At 45.9% G+C, this 18,258-nt stretch overlaps 1 protein-coding gene across 2 annotated transcripts; it reads left to right on the top strand.

The window, feature by feature from the left end:
• Window positions 1-13,244: 13,244 nt before the first annotated feature.
• On the top strand, window positions 13,245-16,506 carry LOC119280940 (tubby-like F-box protein 8). 2 transcript variants are annotated; one of them, XM_037561617.1, is made up of 5 exons: window positions 13,245-13,511; window positions 14,163-14,668; window positions 14,839-14,926; window positions 15,182-15,314; window positions 15,402-16,506. In XM_037561617.1, the coding sequence occupies exons 2-5, from the start codon at window positions 14,303-14,305 to the stop codon at window positions 16,186-16,188; spliced, it is 1,374 nt and encodes a 457-aa protein (XP_037417514.1). In that variant the 5' UTR covers window positions 13,245-13,511; window positions 14,163-14,302; the 3' UTR covers window positions 16,189-16,506. The 2 variants fall into 2 exon arrangements, with proteins under 2 accessions (XP_037417514.1, XP_037417519.1); XM_037561622.1 differs by lacking the exon at window positions 13,245-13,511 and adding an exon at window positions 13,558-13,783.
• Window positions 16,507-18,258: the final 1,752 nt, after the last annotated feature.

Here is an 18,258-nt window from a genome sequence, read left to right as displayed (position 1 = left end):
TGATACTGGCACTGCAGCTGACCTCTAACTCCTTGGCACATGCTGAAAAGCATCCGTAGTTGCCCTTCCTCTCCTCTCCTCAGCTTCCTCCTAGACCTGTTCAACTACAGTCTGTATCTCAGTCACCTTGAGGTCAAGATCATAGAACTTGGTCTCTACGATCCTCTCCAAGCTCTCCTGATTCTGAGTTAGGGTGTCCAAGCCCTTCTCAATCCTCAATGTAGCTTGAATTAGATAACCCAATTGATCTTGTTTGCTCTCTAGGAACACCCGAGATGCTTCCTCGGTAGTTGGCATCCTTGCAGCCTTTTCTGCCTTTGCCTTGGCTCTCTTCTCATGTGCTTGTGCTGATGAAGGTTCATTGTCATTCATTACAACTTCATTATCTTCAAAATCTGAGTATAAGGCTAAATGCTCTTTATCCAACAAGTAAGTACATGTGCCCATCTTTGAGTTGATGAGCACCTGAATGTGTGGAGCATACCCACAAGATCTTTTCTGGTCAGCAGTTGTCCTCTTGATTGTCTCTGCAATCAAACTCATGACCTTAAATTTTTGTGGTACATCAAATATTTGCAGCAAGTTGATGGAATGTACCCTTATCATCTTGTGATCTCCATATTTGGGTAACAGAGTATGCCTTAAGATGGTGTTGATAGTGGGCAGACCAGACAACAAATAGTGCACATATCCAAGCTTGTGTGTCTCCAAAGCTTTATCGGGGATCTCCTTGTACATATTTGCCATTGAGTTGTGGTCCTTCTTCTTCTTGGCATACACATCCAAATCATCCTCTTACTCTTCTGGGGCATTGATCAACTTGGCCCATTCATCTATAGTTGATTGGTACCCTGTACCTTCAGACATCCACACTATCCTCCCATCTGGATAGAAATGAGGAGTGGATAAAATTGCATGATTAGCTCATCCTTCCATTTTGTGAGCTTCTCTTCAACAAACTTGTCAACTCCACAAGCTTTGAAGCTTCCATGTACACCTGGGAAGTGGTCCTCATTCTCATCAATAAATTCCCAATCAACCCATCTCATATCATTGACAATTGGCTTCTTGTCAAGCAAAATGGTCTCATAGAAGTCTTGTTGTTCTTTGGTGTGGAACCTATAGTCCACTACAGTTCTCCTCATTATAGCATATGGATCAGACTGCCTCCAAAGTCTCAATCCTACATCATTTCTGATGTTCATGTCCTCAGCCACTGGATGAGCATCATTGTGATCTGGAATCTTGGGTTTCAATTTTCTCAGCACTTGGGCTTCATCATCTTCTTCTTCAACTTCAGGCACCGGGGCCTTGTTCTTCTCTTCAGCATGAATGTTTCTGGTGCTTCTCTTGGGCTTAGAAGGCTTCTGAGCTTGAGTTGTTGCTTTGGGAGCAGTTTTGGGCTTTGATGTGGCAGCCCCTGACTTGATTGCATCTCCCATGAGCTTCTGAGATTTGGGAGCTGGAGCAGCACCCTCTTCCTCTTCATCTTCTTCTGGCTCTCTTATGATGAAGGATCTACCAAGCACTCTAGCAGTGGTCTTCTTGACCATCTCCTTCCTCTTCTTGTCATCTCCAGCCTCTTTGGGTTCAAGAATGAACTCCATAGTTTCTTGAGTGGAGGCTCTGGCCTTAGACATAGGAATCCTTTTTGCAGGTGCCTTCTTATGTAACCCTGGCTTGGTTGTTGCAGCAGTACCATACTCTTTCTTTAGCACCTTCTTCTTGGAGCTGACTTCCTCTTCAGTGGCCACATAGTCCTCATCTTCAGAATCTGAGGTTTTCTTATTCCTTGACACGGTGGCTGCCTTTGGCAAATTACTGGGAGTGCTCCTGCTGCCATCATCTAAGGTACTTGAGGGACTAGTGCCCTCACTCAATTGCACTGGCTCTTCAGATCTGTTTTGGCTGTCACTTTGGTCAGACATCTTGGCAAGCAAACTGACAGCAAACCCTGTGAATAGATATAGATGAGGTAGAATAATGAACATCACAAAGTGCAAAGTTTTTGTAAAACAAATGAGTCAAAAACTTAGTTTTAGTTCTCCACGGAAATCATTTCGGAGCTACCGATTTGATAAACTCGGTGATACCGAAGCAACTTTTGGAACCTAAACTAGTGAACTCGGTCAAACCGAGTCATAGTTCGGTGGCATCGAGATTGTAGGGTTTCACAGAGTGTCGAATTCGGTCGCATTGATTTGTAATTTTCGGTCAGACTGAAAATGCATGTGCATGGCCTAAGCCAAATCGGTGAGACCGATTTCTACAAATCGGTCGGTCCGATATGAGTTCGGCGGAAACCTAACCCTAAATTTTGGAATCAAGCCTAACCTAAAGGATGTTTTCTCTGGATAGATTGTTTTCAAACATGGTAATGATCATGACAAAGCAATGTGCTAGGAATCGGAGTAATGAAATAGCACAAAGTATCGAACCCATACCCTAGTTCGGCGGGAGTTCTCTACGGCGAAAACGGCAGAGCAGAATTCCGTTGACGGCGACAGAAACCAGCGTCGGGAGGTCGCTGGCGGCGAGGAGACAATCTGGAGACCCGAGGAGGCACAGCAGGATATGCGCGGGCTGAGGAGGTTTGAATAAATTTCCAAATTCTCACCCATGGGTATATATATCCCGACCCTGTCAGTGTGACCGAGTGGAACAACTTGGTGGCACCGAGATGCAGAATCGCAAGCGGTTACTGCAACTCGGTGTGACTGAAAAGTTCAAATCGGTTGCACCGAGATGGAAAACCTAGATCAACTTGGTGAACTCGGTGTGACCGAAGTGGATGACTCGGTCATACCGAAATGCACAAAGAGGTTTTGGAAGTTTAAGCCTATGACAAATCGGGGACTCCTAGTGCTCCTCACACAAAGTGGTTCGAATCTGACTTAATCAAACTTTGTGATGTAGCATGAATAGAGTTTGAGACGAGAAAAGCATTGATAGCTACAGGAGGTACTTAGGCATTCTTGTCCATCCACTTGGCAAAAGGGAAAATGCCAAACAATCAAAACAACAAGTGGATGTCCTCGAATGATTAAAATATGCAATCAACATGCTCACACAATAAAATGGCAAATGAAATATGTGGCAAAGCATGCACAAACACTCTAGCATCTATCAAGCAATTGGCGATGACTAGGTCATCTATATATGAGTATATTGACTAAGGAGTCAAATGAGAACATTTGATCGTAGGTCATACTCATCGTTTAAGCACAACTGGGGTTATCACTTTTACATAAAGCGTTGTTGTGCTCACACCTTTAGAGTTGCTTTAGCTCAATTGATTAGAGTGAAGCTCCCCCTAGATGTGATATCCCCCCTAAGAGGGATGAACTAACCTTGGGTTTTGTCGATGATGACTTCATGAAGGTGTTGAAGATGTGGATGCTCGATGTTGATGTAGATCATTTGGAGCAATCCATTGGAGTGAGTTGTACTTTAAACACCTATACAAGTTAGTCCCACAAGGAACAAACAAGGATATCCATAGACATAGAGTGATGTACACACAGATGATGTCCATGAAAGCATTAGGTTACCTTGTCCCTTGTCTTACCAACAAGAGGGTTTGTGACTCCTTAAACTAGTGCAAGATGTGGAGGTTGTTTGCACTTGTCCTTGCCAAAAACATATGAGTGAAGTATGTTGGCGGAGTCACCCTCAAGAACTCTCTAGTTCTTCTTCTTCGGGATCCACATCATCTTGATGGGAATCCTTGGAGTTGTAGTCATACTTGATGTAGTAGAACTTGATGTAGTCTTGGGAACCCACTTGACCAAGGCCATAGGAGCTTCTTCAAATGCATCAATATCCTCTTGAAGCTTGTCATTCCCTTTTTGCTTTTGGTCTTGTGGTGGAAGATCATCTTGAGCTTGTGTCCCTTGGAAAGAAGTAGGATCATACTTCTCTTATTGAGGAACAAACTTTGTCTTGGGGTATTGATATTCTTCCCACTCAACTCCATTGGCATTGAACTTTTGTTCAAAACCAATACCTTGATTCTTCCGGTGCCTTCCTTGCTTGCGTACAATTTCCTCAAATTGCTTACTTCCAGCAAGACTCTTGTAGACACCTTTCTCTATATTTCCCTTCAATAAGCTATTTTCTTTCTCAAGTGTAACTTGGCTAAGAGAATCATTAGTTGAATCAAGAGAACTACTAGAAGCAACAATATTGGATTTAACATGATTGTTGTTACTACTAGAAGAAGAATCTTTCTTACTCTTATTGCTAGATTTAAATTGTGGCATGTAAGTAGACAAGAGTAAACGCTTGGCAATGTAAGAAGTACTTTTCTTGCGAAGATCATCATTGATTGCCTTTAAGAACCCATGCTCTTGCTCAAGGTTGATCTTTTCAAAGCGTAACTTCTCATGAGTTTTTAAAAGTTCTCGATGATCTTCCAAGGTAGTTTCATGATCTAACTTAAGAGTGTTTAGTTCTTTAGTTAGACGCTCAATCTCCTTCTTATCATCGTCATTCGTTTTATCTTAATTAGCATGATTAATAGCAAGTTCATCATAGTTTTCATCACTACAGTTGTCAATAAGTAAATCATCATCACCTAGCAAATCATCTTCATCACTATTGAAATCAACATACTCGAGGTGTGATACCTTTGGACCTTTAGCCATGAAGCATCTTCCAATTCCTTCATTTGGTGAGTCAAATATGTCGTAGGAGTTGGTTGACACAAGTGCTAGACCGGCAACACCTTCATGTTGATTATATTCGGAGTCGGAGTGATAACTTCTCTCGGAGTGATTGTCGGAGTCGGAGCCGGATACCCATTCACCAACATGAGCTTGATGTCTTTGTTTTGTGTAGCTCCTTGATGATTTGCCCTTCCTTTCCGAATCCTTGCTTCTCCGTGATGTTCTTCATTCATAACGGTCATCTCTACTCCTTCTCTCTCTTGGTGGTGATTCTTCTCTTATACTTTTCCTTTTGGGTGAATCTTATCTTCTTTTGTAGGGAGCCGATCACTCATTGGAGTAGTGTCCGGGTCTTCCACAATTGTAGCAATTACGTTCATGACTCAAAGATCTTTTTTCATTGTAGGACCTTGACTTGGAACTTCTTTCCTTGCTTCTACTATTGTAGAACTTGTTGAAGTTCTTCACCATTAGGCTCAATTCTTCATTGAAGGCTTGTTTCTCACTTGATGATGTAGGAGCATCACGTGAGGCTTTGTAAGCACCACTTGACTTGTTGTGAAGCTCTTCCTTATCCTTGAGTGACATCTCACGAGCAACAATTCTTCCAATGACTTCCGTTGGCTTGAGATCTTTGTAATTGGGCATCATTTGAATCAATGTACACACGGTGTCATATTTTCCATCCAAGGCTCTTAGGATCTTCTTGATGATGAATCTATCGGTCATCTCTTCACTTCCTAAGCCGCGATCTCATTTGTGATGAGAGCAAGCCTAGAGTACATTTCAGCGACACCTTCACCATCCTTCATTTTGAACTTGTTAAGTTGACTTTGAAGCACATCCAATTTGGATTCCTTCGGTACCTTCGTGCATATCAATCAAAGTATCCCAAATTTCCTTTGCATTCTCAAGACGACTGATTTTGTTGAATTCTTCGGGGCACAATCCGTTGAAGAGGATATCGCAAGCTTGAGCATTGTATTGCAGCATCTTCAACTCTTCCGCGGTAGCTTCATGGTTTGGTTCTCTCCCATCAAAGAATTCACCTTGCAAGCTAATACACACAATAGCCCAAACGGCGGGGTTATGTCCAAGAATATGCATTTTCATCTTATGCTTCCAACTAGCAAAATTAGTACCATCAAAGTAAGGACCTCTACGGTGGTAATTTCCCTTGCTAGACGCCATACTCTCCTAGGTTGTGAAACCAAGGCTATGATCACCAAACGCTATGGAAATCAATACAAATGGAGACCAAAGCTCTGATACCACTTGTAGGATCGAAAGTATGTCTAGAGGGGGGTGATTAGACTACTTGACCAAATAAAAATCTAGCCTTTTCCTAATTTTAAGTCTTGGCAGATTTTAACAACTTAGCATAAGTCAAGCAATCAACCTACACATGCAAGTCTAAGAGTATAGCAACGGAATGTAAAACATTGCACATAAAGGTAAAGGGAGAAGTTTGGGGGGAGCAAACACAATGTAGACACGGAGATTTTTGGCGTGGTTTTGATAGGTAGTGCTATCGTACATCCACGTTGATGGAGACTTCAACCCACGAAGGGTAACGGTTGCGCGAGTCCACGGAGGGCTCCACCCACGAAGGGTCCACGAAGAAGCAACCTTGTCTATCCCACCATGGCCATCGCCCACGAAGGACTTGCCTCACTAGGGTAGATCTTCACGAAGTAAGCAATCTTCTTGCCCGTACAAACTCCTTGGTTCAACTCCACAATCTTGATGGAGGCTCCCAAGTGACACCTAACCAATCTAGGAGACACCACTCTCCAAAAGGTAATAAATGGTGTGTTGATGATGAACTCCTTGCTCTTGTGCTTCAAATGATAGTCTCTCCAACACTCAACTCTCTCACACTGATTTGGATTTGGTGGAAATATGATTTGAGTGGAAAGCAACTTGGGGAAGGCTAGAGATCAAGATTCATATGGTTGGAATGGAATATCTTGGTCTCAACACATGAGTAGGTGGTTCTCTCTCGGAAAATGAATGTTGGAAGTGTAGGCATGTTCTGATGGCTCTCTCCACGAGTGAAGAGTGGGTGGAGGGTATTTATAGCCTCCACACAAAATCTAACCGTTACACACAATTCACCAAACTCAGGACCGAATCAAAAAACTCGGTGGGACCAATTTAGTTCAAAATGTGAACGTTAGGCTTTTCGGTGGGACCGACATGTCAACTCGGTGGGACCGATTTGATTAGGGTTAGGGCATAACGTAATCTAGGTGAGACCGATTACACAAACTCGGTGGGACCGATTTTGGTAATAAGCTAACTAGAGAGTTGGTCGGGCAAACTCGGTGGGATCGAACCACTCATTTTTGTGACACCGAAACATTACGAAAGGGAAACAGAGAGTTTGCATTGCAAACTAGGTGGGACCGATCGCTCATCTCGGTTCAACCGAAATGTTACAAAGGGAAACAGAGAGTTTGCAATCCCATCTCGGTGAGACCGAGATCCCTATCGATATGACCGATATGACTAGGGCTTGTGACAGTGGCTATGTCAAGTGAACTCGGTGGCGCCGAATAGAATACTTCGGTGGGGCCGAGTTTGACTTTTGGTTTGGGACATATGTGGATATGAGAAAGTGGTTGAGGGTTTTTGGAGCATATCACTAAGCATTTTGAGCAAGTAAGTCATTAAGCAACACCTCATCCCCTTTTAGTAGTATTGGCTCTTCCTATGGACTCAATGTGATATTGGATCACTAAAACGAAAAAGGTGGAGTCTTGAGCTTGAGCCAATATGTGTCCTTAGCATTTTGAGGGGTCCACATTCTTAATCCATGCCATGCCATCATTGAACTTTCTGAAATGATCATCTTGAAATAGTACTAGTCCAATGAGCTATATGTTGTTAATAATTACCAAAATCACCCAGGGATAGTTGCACTTTCAATAGTGCCAAGTGCCAGTTGTTGTGTTTTTTCCATGTTTTTTACATCGCAGAAAATCAATACCAAACGGAGTCCAAACGTAGCGAAACTTTACGGAGATATTTTTTGGACTAGAAGGAATATAATGAGCCCTGGCTGCGCCTGGGGGATGCTCCGAGGAGAGCACAACCCACCAAGGCGTGCCAGGAGGCCCAAGCGCGCCCTAGTGGGTTGTGCCCACCTTGGGTGCCCCCGGACCTCCTCTTTGCTCTATAAATACCCTAATATTCCAGAAACCCTAGAGGAGTCGACGAAATATTCATTCAGTCGCCGCAGAGTCCAGAACCACCAGATCCAATCTAGACGCCATCTCAGATGGGGTTCACCACCTCCATTTGGTGCCTATCCGATGATGCGTGAGTAGTTTTTTGTAGACCTTCGGGTCCGTAGTTAGTAGCTAGATGGCTTCCTCTCTCTCGCTGGATTCTCAATACAATGGTCTCTTGGAGATCCATATGATGTAACTCTTTTTGCGGTGTGTTTGTTGGGATCGATGAACTTTGAGTTTATGATCAGATCTATCTTTTTATATCCATGAAAGTATTTGAGTTTCTTTGATCTCTTTTATGCATGATTGCTTATAGCCTCGTATTTCTTCTCCGATATTTGGGTTTTGTTTGGCCAACTTGATCTATTTATCTTGCAATGGGAAGAGGTGCTTTGTAGTGGGTTCGATCTTACGGTGCTTGATCCTAGTGACAGAAGGGGAACCGACACGTATGTATCATTGCTACTAAGGATAAAACGATGGGGTCTATCTCTACATAGATAGATCTTGTCTACATCATGTCATCGTTCTTATTGCATTACTCCGTTTCTCCATGAACTTAATACACTAGATGCATGCTGGATAGCGGTCGATGTGTGGAGTAATAGTAGTAGATGCAGGCAGGAGTCGGTTTTACTAATCTTGGATGTGATGCCTATGTAATGATCATTGCCTGGATATCGTCATGATTATTTGAAGTTTTATCAATTTCCTAACAGTAATTTGTTCACCCACCGTCTTCTATTTTTCTCGAGAGAAGCCACTAGTGAAACCTACGGCCCCCGGGTCTCTTTCTCATATATTTGCCTTCGCGATCTACTTTTCCTTCGCATTTGTTCTTATTTATTTTATTTGGCGTTCGATCTATCAATCTACTACAAATTTACCTCACGTTTGTTTGCCTATGTTGAGGCGCCATACCCTGAAAGGGATTGACAACCCCTTTAACACGTCGGGTTGCGAGAAGTTGTTATTTGTGTGCATGTGTTGTTTACGTTGTGTTGTTTGGTTCTCCTACTGGTTCGATAACCTTGGTTTCACATATGAGGGAAATACCTACCGCCACTGTGCTGCATCATCCCTTTCTCTTTGGGGAAATATCGGCGTAGCTTCAAGCGACATCATGGCTAAACTGGGTTTAGGGATGTTTGGAAGCACAAGTAGTATCTCTAATTGGTGTAAAGAATTTGGCTAGCATGAGAGGGAAAGGGCAAGCTCAACATTTTGGAAGATCCATGGCAATATAACTTCTATTCGGATATAAGAAAACATAACCCATTATGTTGTCTTCCTTGTGCAACATCAACCTTTTAGCATGTCATATTTTAATGAGTGCTCACAATTACAAAAGATGTCCAAGATAGTATATTTATATGTGAAGTTTCTCTTTATTTATTACTTCCTATTAATTGCAACAATGACCAAAACTATGTTTGTCAACTATCAACAACTTTTATTCATCATACTCTTTATATGTGAAGTCATTACTCTCCATAAGATCAACATATGATCTTTTTATTTTTTCTATATTTTTCTCTTGTTCTATTCCCTCGAGATCATAGCAAGAAAGCAAAGCCCTCAACTCAAAACTACTCTTTATTATATATAACTTGCGGACTCGATTACATAGATAGGGATCAAAACAAAACTCAAAGCTATATCATACTAAAACTTTATTCTACTAGATCAAGATATAACCAAAAGGATCGAACTAAGAAAAACGATAAAGATAGAGGTGTGATGGTGATACGATACCGGGGCACCTCCCCCAAGCTTGGCAGTTGCCAAGGGGAGTGCCCATACCCATGTATTTATGTCTCTTTCTTTGGAGGTGGTGATGATGGAGTTGTTGATGATGTAGGCTTGTCGTCCATCTTCCAGGGCATAGGCTCACCATCGTAGAAGGATGAACGAGTCTCCAGGATCCTCAAATATGCAGCCAAACTCATCCTCTTGAATCTATATTCATGCTCATAGTTTTGGTTTTGCAGGTCATAGATTTGGGCCTGGAGGTGCTCGATTTTCTCGTGAAGCTTGAAGATGGCCTCCCCGATGTTCTTGGCATCCAGCTTGTGATTGTTGGTGAACTCCACGATCATCATGTGATTGGCGTTGAGTCCATGTTCCACCATCCCCTGGCACTTGAAAACTTGCTGCTCTATTGCTTCGAGTCTTGTCTCCATGCTTCCGGTCTTCTTTGGTCCCTCAACATCGCGGATGTGCAACACCCCCTCACGCATCTCAATGGTTTGAGGGTGTTGCGGCACCTCCACGAGGTAAGGGTTGATGACCTTCTCGAAAAACTTGTCCTTGGGGGCGCTTGGAGACGTCATGGTGATCTAGATCTGTCAGAAAAACAACTCAAAACAAGAACAAAGGATTTTGTCATGGTACGGTGGTCAAAACCTTCGGGAGATTATATAATGAATTTTACAGACCAAAAGAAGTATTGTGCAAGAAAACGGAGTCCGGAGGGCACATGAGGTGGCCACAAGGCAGGGGGCGCGCCCAGGGGGGTAGGCCGCGCCCTCCACCCTTGTGGCCTCCTCGTGTCTCTTTCGGACTACTTTTAATTTTCCTAATTTTTTAAATGTTCCAAAATGAAGAAAAATTGCTATTAGAACAGTTTTAGAGTTGGTTTACTTACCGTACCACATACCTATTCCTTTTCAGAGTCTGAAACGTTCTGGAAAGTGTCCCTTATGTACTCCTCCGGTGTTACGGTGTCAATTATATTGGTCTCAACATTTATGGGATTACCTAAGATATAATGGGGCTTTCCCTCCTTGCTGGCAGCCTCTCCTCTCCCCTCTAACCTATATATACATTAGGTGTTGGCCCTTTTCTATTCATAAGTTTTGATGCCTCCTCTAGTTCGTCTAGTTCTAGTCCTAGTTAGTCCTAATCGACTAATTAGAGCTATACCTAGTTCCTCTAATCCTCATAATTAGAAGCCTAGTATGGTTCTAATCTCCTCCTTCTAATTCTCCGACGAGGATTAGCTCTGAATGGCGATCGTGAAGATCGTGCGCTTGCAACCAAGTAGATAGGTCGTACTTTCAGTCTTCCATTTGAGATATCATTCAAGGGCGGTTCGCGGGATCATCATCTACGGTTCGAGGGACTCAAAGTATGATCTACACCAACTCGTCTACTTCTGTTGCATTCCGAACTCGGTAACAATCGTTGATCCAAACACTATATGCATCTTCATATTATTCCTGGTTGATCGTAGGGCGATTTTTTTTGTTTTCTACTACATTTCACAACAGTGGCACCATCAGCGGTCCTATGAGTAGATGCAGGTTTCGATCTAGATCACATGTGGATGTGATGTTCTTGCTATGCTTCCCTCGAGTGTTGCTTCGATTCAGTTCATTGACGGCATGATGTCGCTTTTACAAGGTTCTGACAATCGATCGGCTCTAGCTGTCGACGATCTGCTAACAATTCCTTGGGTTTCATCATAGTCAAGAATAATGAACTATCGCGTATGCAAGAGGGCAATGAAGATGAATGATCTTCTAGGGGGTCACGCATGTTTGACAAAGTTTAGTGTGGGGGGCGAGATTTTTAATTAAGTCTTTTCTTTCACACACCCCGAAAGTTAATCTAGCAACAAGAATTATCGACTTGATGGTGTGCGTAAGTAGCTAGTGTTATCCGGAAAACTTAGAAGTCACGTAATTAAAATTTGCCAAACCGATTAGAGGACGTCTAACTTGGTTTCGTAGGGTTTCACGTGATGTGGTATTGCCTTCGTCATGATAATGCATTTATCTATGAGATGGTTATATGTTGTAATGTTAAGTGGCATGCGCATCACGGCATGATGGCCGGAGCCACGGGATTGCCACCTTAATGTAATAGATGTAGAGATAGCCTACAGCTTACACGGAGGACCCGGAGCTTCACCAAGCGCAAGAGAACAAAATCGGAGCCACAACGGATGTTTTTCAAAATTGTTGCCACGACAACGATTCCGAAGAAGACCTTGGAGGACCATGGAGACGTTCTGGGCATCCAGGGCTATACCATATCATGCTATTATGAATTTTCTGAGATGTTTATCCCTTTTGTTGTTTGCACCCTTTGATTGCTCAGTAGTCAATTATTAGGATGATCTCTCACAGTAAATATCAAATTAAAAAAGGTGCTCTTCCTAGTGTTGTTACCATCTATAACACGTAACATTCGAGAGTGCGTCATGTCCACGTGAGTACAAAATGGGTTATGAGGTGTAAGACAGGTGTATGGTCAGACCATTGTAATATCTCGCACGAGGTATCCCTCCCCCATGAATAACAAGAAGAAGCGGGATGTAGGGTATTACTCTACGGAGGTCCGACCCTGGGATAAACTGTGCGTGCGGGCTCCGTCCCGGTACTTTCGACCTCGTCATGAACCCTACAGAGGGATCTGACGGTATTTTACGCCGTCATTCGGATCCTCTAGCACCTCCACCCGCCCTCTGTCTCCGGCAGGCTCTTCTCCGATTCCATGCGGCGACGGTGGCCGAAGGGAAGAAGAGAGTGGGAGAAAAGGGCGGGAGTTGCGTGGAGAGCGGCTGTATGGAAGACGAGATTGGGGTTTTTGCCGCGGAAACAGGGCAGACAACTACAGAAAGCGTGGGCTCCGCCTGCCTTTTGAGTGGGCCAGGGTGTCGGGGTCCTACGTGTCTGCTACTCGGACTTCCGCAAAACCCCACGTTTGGTACCAGTTTTGTCGGGAAAACGTGATCCGAACCGCTCGGCGGACCGATACAAGACTTCCTTGGATGGCACAACTCGTACGGTTGATTTGAGGGTTGGTGTTGAAGATGCCCTAACACGTCGTACATCATACATCGTACAGATAGTATAGTAGTACATCTTCCAGAGTGTAGACTGGTCTATTCACTCGCCCTGATCCCTGATTGATTTGTTAAAACAACCGTGTTAACCCAATCGGCAGCACGTCAGCGTGCGGTCGCCAGCGCCAGGAACCCCCGCGCCCACGGGCAGCCGTGCACGCGGGCGAAAGCAGAAAGCTCGGCCAAAGCCCACCAAAAGCGACCCGCTTTCCCTGCCGCGGCAGCGAGCCAGCGAAATGCGCGCAGGTAGCGAGCGACGCAGGCGCCAGCGGACTCGGGAGACGTCAGGAACCAAGAAGAAAATGGAGCGGCAGGAGCGAGGCTGACGCCGTCACGCCCCGCGCGCAAGTCGGCACGCACACACACCCACACGGCAGGAGGACAGGAGACGGAACGCAACGGAACGGTCAACCGAACGCCACCCCCCGCCCCGTGGACCGGAGCGAGCGAGCGCGGACGGGAGACGATAAACAACAGCCGCGGCACCCGCCTCGTGTGTGTGTGTCTCTGCGCCTTTCCCCATTCCCCTCCGCTCGCTCGCTCCGGGTCTCCCTCCCTCCCTCTTCACACCCACCTCACCTCCTCTCCTCTCTCTCCCACCCTCTTCGCGTGCCCAAGAAAGGAACCTCCAGGCGGGGACGGCGTGAGCGCGGCAGCTGGGGCTGGAGCCGGATCGACCTCGTTCGTCTCCAGAGGCGGCGGCACGGGCGCGGGAGCTCCGGATCGGCGCTCAAGACCCCCAGAGTCCGCGCTGATGTGAGTTATTTCGGGGAGTCTTGGCCTTCCTCCGTCCTTGATTTGATTGATTGACGCGCCGGTTGTGCGGGGGCGAGCTTTTCGGGGCGTTTACTGTCCGGATCAAGCGACCGTGCGTCCGGATGCGGCAGTAAATGCCGAGTTCTTGGCATCTTTTTGTTCTCTCGTCCGTTAAATTCGTCCGTGCCAAGAGTTCGTTCAGCTGTCCTAACGCCTCGGCTTTGACTGCCACAGTCGTCGTTCTTGTCCCCGCACAAGACTTCAGATCTCGCGTAGGAACCTGTCGATTTCTTAGCACTACATATGTTCTTCAGAGATCCTCTTTTTTATTGTCTCTATCCGGGGTGAAATGGAGCCTTCTTGATTTATTTATTTTACCATGGAACGGCATATTTCCAAGTTTGTCATGGGATAGCTGTACTAGGGTGAAGATTTCTTTCTCCAAATGTCGCAGCATGCCACCGGGGTATCATGTTCTTTTTTTTCCCGGCGCCGCCATGGCCATTTTCGATGTGTGGACTACTCTTTTTCTCTTGATGAGGCGATTTGTTCCTAGCAGGGGGCTGCAACGGAATTAGTATAATTTTTCACCAAGACGGGTGTCTCTTTCATGCTATACTCACCAAGGTTATTTTGCTCTCTCTTCCGCAGGTACACGTTGATGATTGCTTCTATCTAGACATACTCCGGAGCAGCAATCCTTGCTCTGGTGCCGTGATCTGTGACCTCTGCTCAATAAGAGGAACAGTTTAGAAAGCTTCGAGCTTCCAGCCTGCATCTACCTAGCGCAGATGTCGTTCCGCAGCATAGTTCGTGATGTCAGGGACGGTTTCGGCAGCCTGTCGAGGCGGAGCTTCGAGGTGACCATCTCCGGCCTGTCCGGCCTCACCGGGCACCACAGGGGCAAGTGCCAGAGCACGGTGCACGAGCTCCGCGACGCCGATCTCATAGTCCAGGAGAGCCGCTGGGCCAGCCTCCCTCCCGAGCTCCTCAGCGACGTGATCCGGAGGCTGGAGGCAAGCGAGAGCACCTGGCCGTCGCGCAAGCATGTGGTGTCCTGCGCCGCCGTTTGCAAGGCGTGGAGGGACATGTGCAGGGAGATTGTGACGAGCCCGGAGTTTTGCGGAAAGCTCACCTTCCCCGTCTCTCTGAAGCAGGTGAAATTTCCCCGTGTGCTAATAAAGCAATCCTTAACCTGAATGCTACCAAGAATGCTATTTTGTTCTACCTAGATGGCAACATCTGAGACTGAGGAGTGTTTGTTGTTTTGCTTATTCTCATGCCTCTTAAGTCAAGACACCTGACACTCGTTTATTTTTTTCAACAGCCTGGCCCTCGAGATGGAATGATTCAATGTTTTATAAAGCGAGATAAATCAAAGTCTACTTATCATCTCTACTTGTGCCTGACTAATGGTATGATAGCCTTTTTCACCTTTAGAAGTATATACTATTCATATATTGTGCTAAGGTCGCCCCAAGGATATGTCTTTTGCTGAAAACTAGCTAATATGCTAGTATGAAATTCTACATTTTGGCCTTGGTTTTGTCTCAAATGTTTCTACCTGTTTTTATTCTATGATGAAATCGTGGTGAAGTTATCCGCAAAAAGAAAATGATATCATGGTGAAGTTGAGGTGCTGATCTTTTATTTCTTTTATTTTGAATCAGCGGTACTTGTGGAGAATGGCAAGTTCCTCTTGTCTGCTAAAAGGATCCGCAGGACAACCTGCACCGAATATGTTATCTCAATGGATGCTGAAAACATCTCAAGATCAAGCAGCACCTACATTGGAAAACTGAGGTACGAGTTATACATGTATACTGTAACCATTTCCTCCTGGTCTCATGCATTTGCGGATAATGAAACCAACTTTCTTTTCATTTCCAGGTCAAACTTCCTCGGCACAAAATTCATAGTATATGACACGCAGCCCCCCTACAATGGGGCTTTAGTTCCTCCGGTTGGACGGAGTAGCCGGAGATTCAACTCTAAGAAAGTGTCTCCCAAGGTGCCATCCGGCAGCTACAACATAGCTCAGGTGTCTTACGAGCTAAATGTTCTTGGCACGAGGGGCCCTAGGCGGATGAACTGCATCATGCACTCCATACCGGCCTCATCGGTCGAGCCCGGCGGCATAGTCCCTGGGCAGCCTGACCAGATCATGCCCCGGGCTCTAGAGGACTCGTTTCGCAGCATGAGCTCCTTCTCCAAGTCATCCATCATGGACCGGTCCACGGATTTCAGCAGCTCCCGTTACTTCAGCAGTTCCCGGTTTCTGTCCGACATTGCCGGAGGCGCCGCCATAAGCCGTGACGAAGACGGAGAGAACAAGGAGAGGCCGCTGGTGCTCCGCAACAAGGTTCCGAGGTGGCACGAGCAGCTGCAGTGCTGGTGCCTCAACTTCCGCGGCCGCGTGACCATCGCCTCGGTGAAGAACTTCCAGCTGATCGCGGCGCCGAGCCAGCCCCCGCCCCCCGCCACGGGGGCGGGGGCGGGGGCGCCGGCCCCGGCCCCGTCGCAGCCCGCCCCGGCGCCGGAGCAGGACAAGATCATCCTGCAGTTCGGCAAGGTGTCCAAGGACATGTTCACCATGGACTACCGCTACCCGCTGTCGGCGTTCCAGGCCTTCGCAATGTGCCTGAGCAGCTTCGACACGAAACTGGCCTGTGAATAAAACCGGCGACCGACGGAGGTCGACGACGACACAGGCGGCGGCGGTCGAGGGAAGGGAAGAAAGTAGTAGAACCCTCATTCCCCCCATAGGACTTCCATTCTAGATCACGGACACTCCCTTTCGTTTGCTTGTAATTCTGCTTTGTTTGTAGCTTGCTGGAACTGGGACTCGGTAGCATGCGTTGCTTCGCACCATGATTGCTTCCTTTGAAGCAAAGTTTCGTGGATGCGGTTGGTCTCTTCCGGATTTAACCTAAGGTTCCCTCACCTTCATGATTTGCCTTTGAGCTTTTTCTATGGATGCCCATTGTCTGGTAAAGAGCAGAAAGGGTTTCAGTGCTTCTGTTCTTTTACATTAGCATGTGTGCTTGCCTTATTCTACAGCGCAGACGAGGATCATGCGCACTGGGCTTGTCTCACATGATGAAGCCTTCTCCCTCCTCGGTCCATGCCCTTTTGGTGCGGTTGGTGCATGTTGTTTTAGCAAGCATGAACAGTGGTTTTGTCTAATGGGAGAATCATTGCACATGTACGTACCTGCCACCTTTTTCATGAGCTTTTGAGTGTTCCACGATCTCCTTTGGGTTCAGCTACCATGATTTCTGGGAGGTGGGTCGAGTTCTTTTCAGCATGGAGGAGGACGCATTTCCTGTAGTGAGAAAGATAAGTACTCCAGTACAGCTAGGCGAAGAGAAGGAATAAGGTAGAGTAGTAAAATAGAGGCATCTGGGCCGGGCCCATGGTGGCTGCTGAGGGTGACCGGATGGGAGGAACAATTTTTCTTTCCTGAAGAAGTTATCATGTGCTACGGCATATGGCTGACAGCGAAACGAACCCACCATACCAGAAAACCATACTCCATCAATTCCACAATGTAGTGCGCCCGCGCTTTCAGATATCCAAGTTTGATTGTAAATTTAATCAACGAGACTGACTGCGATGGGAGCAAAAATTATGTCACCGAATTCAAATTGAAAATACGAATTTAGTGGTATAATTTTTACTCCCACCGCAGTCGGTCTCGTTGGTTAAATTTATGATTGAACTTAAATCTCGAAAAATGCGGGCGCACTACATTATGAGTCGGTCTCGTTGGTTAAATTTATAATTGAACTTAAATCTCGAAAAACGCGAGCGCACTACATTATAAAATAATGAAGGGAGTACTACGTATTATGTAGTACAAAGGTGGCTTGCTTGCTTGCTCGGACGGACGAAATAATTGAGCGTATCGTGCATGGTGATCATTCATTCATTCTTAACCCGGGGCAGTGGCAAATGGGAGGAGGCTTTCATGGCTCCCCGGGCGTGTGACAGCGCGCCGAGTACCAGCACAAGTGTCACATTATACATATCCTGATGATGATTGATTAGGTTGATCAGCGCGGGTGGCCTCGGCACTAATCCGCTGGATGATTTGACAGCGGCGATCAAATCAAATCGGGCCGGCGGTTGGGGCCGTGGGCATTGCGTGTGGTTCATCTTCGCCTCCCGATGGCGTTGGATCCGTGGTCGCCGTCGTGCGGCGGGATGTTGAGTGTGCAGTGGCATGTTGAGATCCGGAGACTGGAAGGCGGGGTGAAAGTGCTGTGGTGAAAGTGGGCGGAATGGATGGATGCGGGCATCGCCTCGCTATAATTCAGGTGGGGGAATTTCCGGTCGATGGAATCGTGGAGTGGAGAGCATGATGGATGGATGTGACGACGCGGCCGCCATCCCACTTTACAAGTAGCGTGTGTATGGGTTCGGTCGGTGTAGGCGTGTAGCAGGAATAGTTTTGGCGCTCGGATAGGGAGGTCTTTTTTTTTGAAAAAAAAAACGCTTAACATTCCTCGCAACCAAAAAAAAAACGTTTAACATTCCTCGCAACATTTTCTGCCTGCTGGCTGTCCTTCTGTAAGAAGGTTTAACATTCCTCGCAAAAAAAATGTTTAACATAACACAACACTAGTAGTACTCCCTCCGGTCCTTTTTACTCTGCATATAAGTTTTGTCCGAAGTCAAAGTATCTCTACTTTGACCAATTTATAGGAAAAAGTATCGACATTCACAATACCAAATTAATATTGTA

This window comes from Triticum dicoccoides, chromosome 1A (assembly GCF_002162155.2).
Source record: "Triticum dicoccoides isolate Atlit2015 ecotype Zavitan chromosome 1A, WEW_v2.0, whole genome shotgun sequence".
NCBI classification, from domain to species: domain Eukaryota; kingdom Viridiplantae; phylum Streptophyta; class Magnoliopsida; order Poales; family Poaceae; genus Triticum; species Triticum dicoccoides.
The sequence above is the reverse complement of the archived record's forward strand: the minus strand, read 5'-3'. Positions and strand labels throughout refer to the sequence as shown.

Excerpts from the sequence above, each read along its gene's own strand:
- LOC119280940 (XM_037561617.1), top strand. The coding sequence starts at position 14,303 with ATGTCGTTCCGCAGCATAGTTCGTGATGTCAGGGACGGTTTCGGCAGC. Across the intron at positions 14,927-15,181 it reads CTACTTGTGCCTGACTAATG|CGGTACTTGTGGAGAATGGC; the intron begins GTATGATAGCCT and ends ATTTTGAATCAG. Across the intron at positions 15,315-15,401 it reads ACCTACATTGGAAAACTGAG|GTCAAACTTCCTCGGCACAA; the intron begins GTACGAGTTATA and ends TTTCATTTCCAG.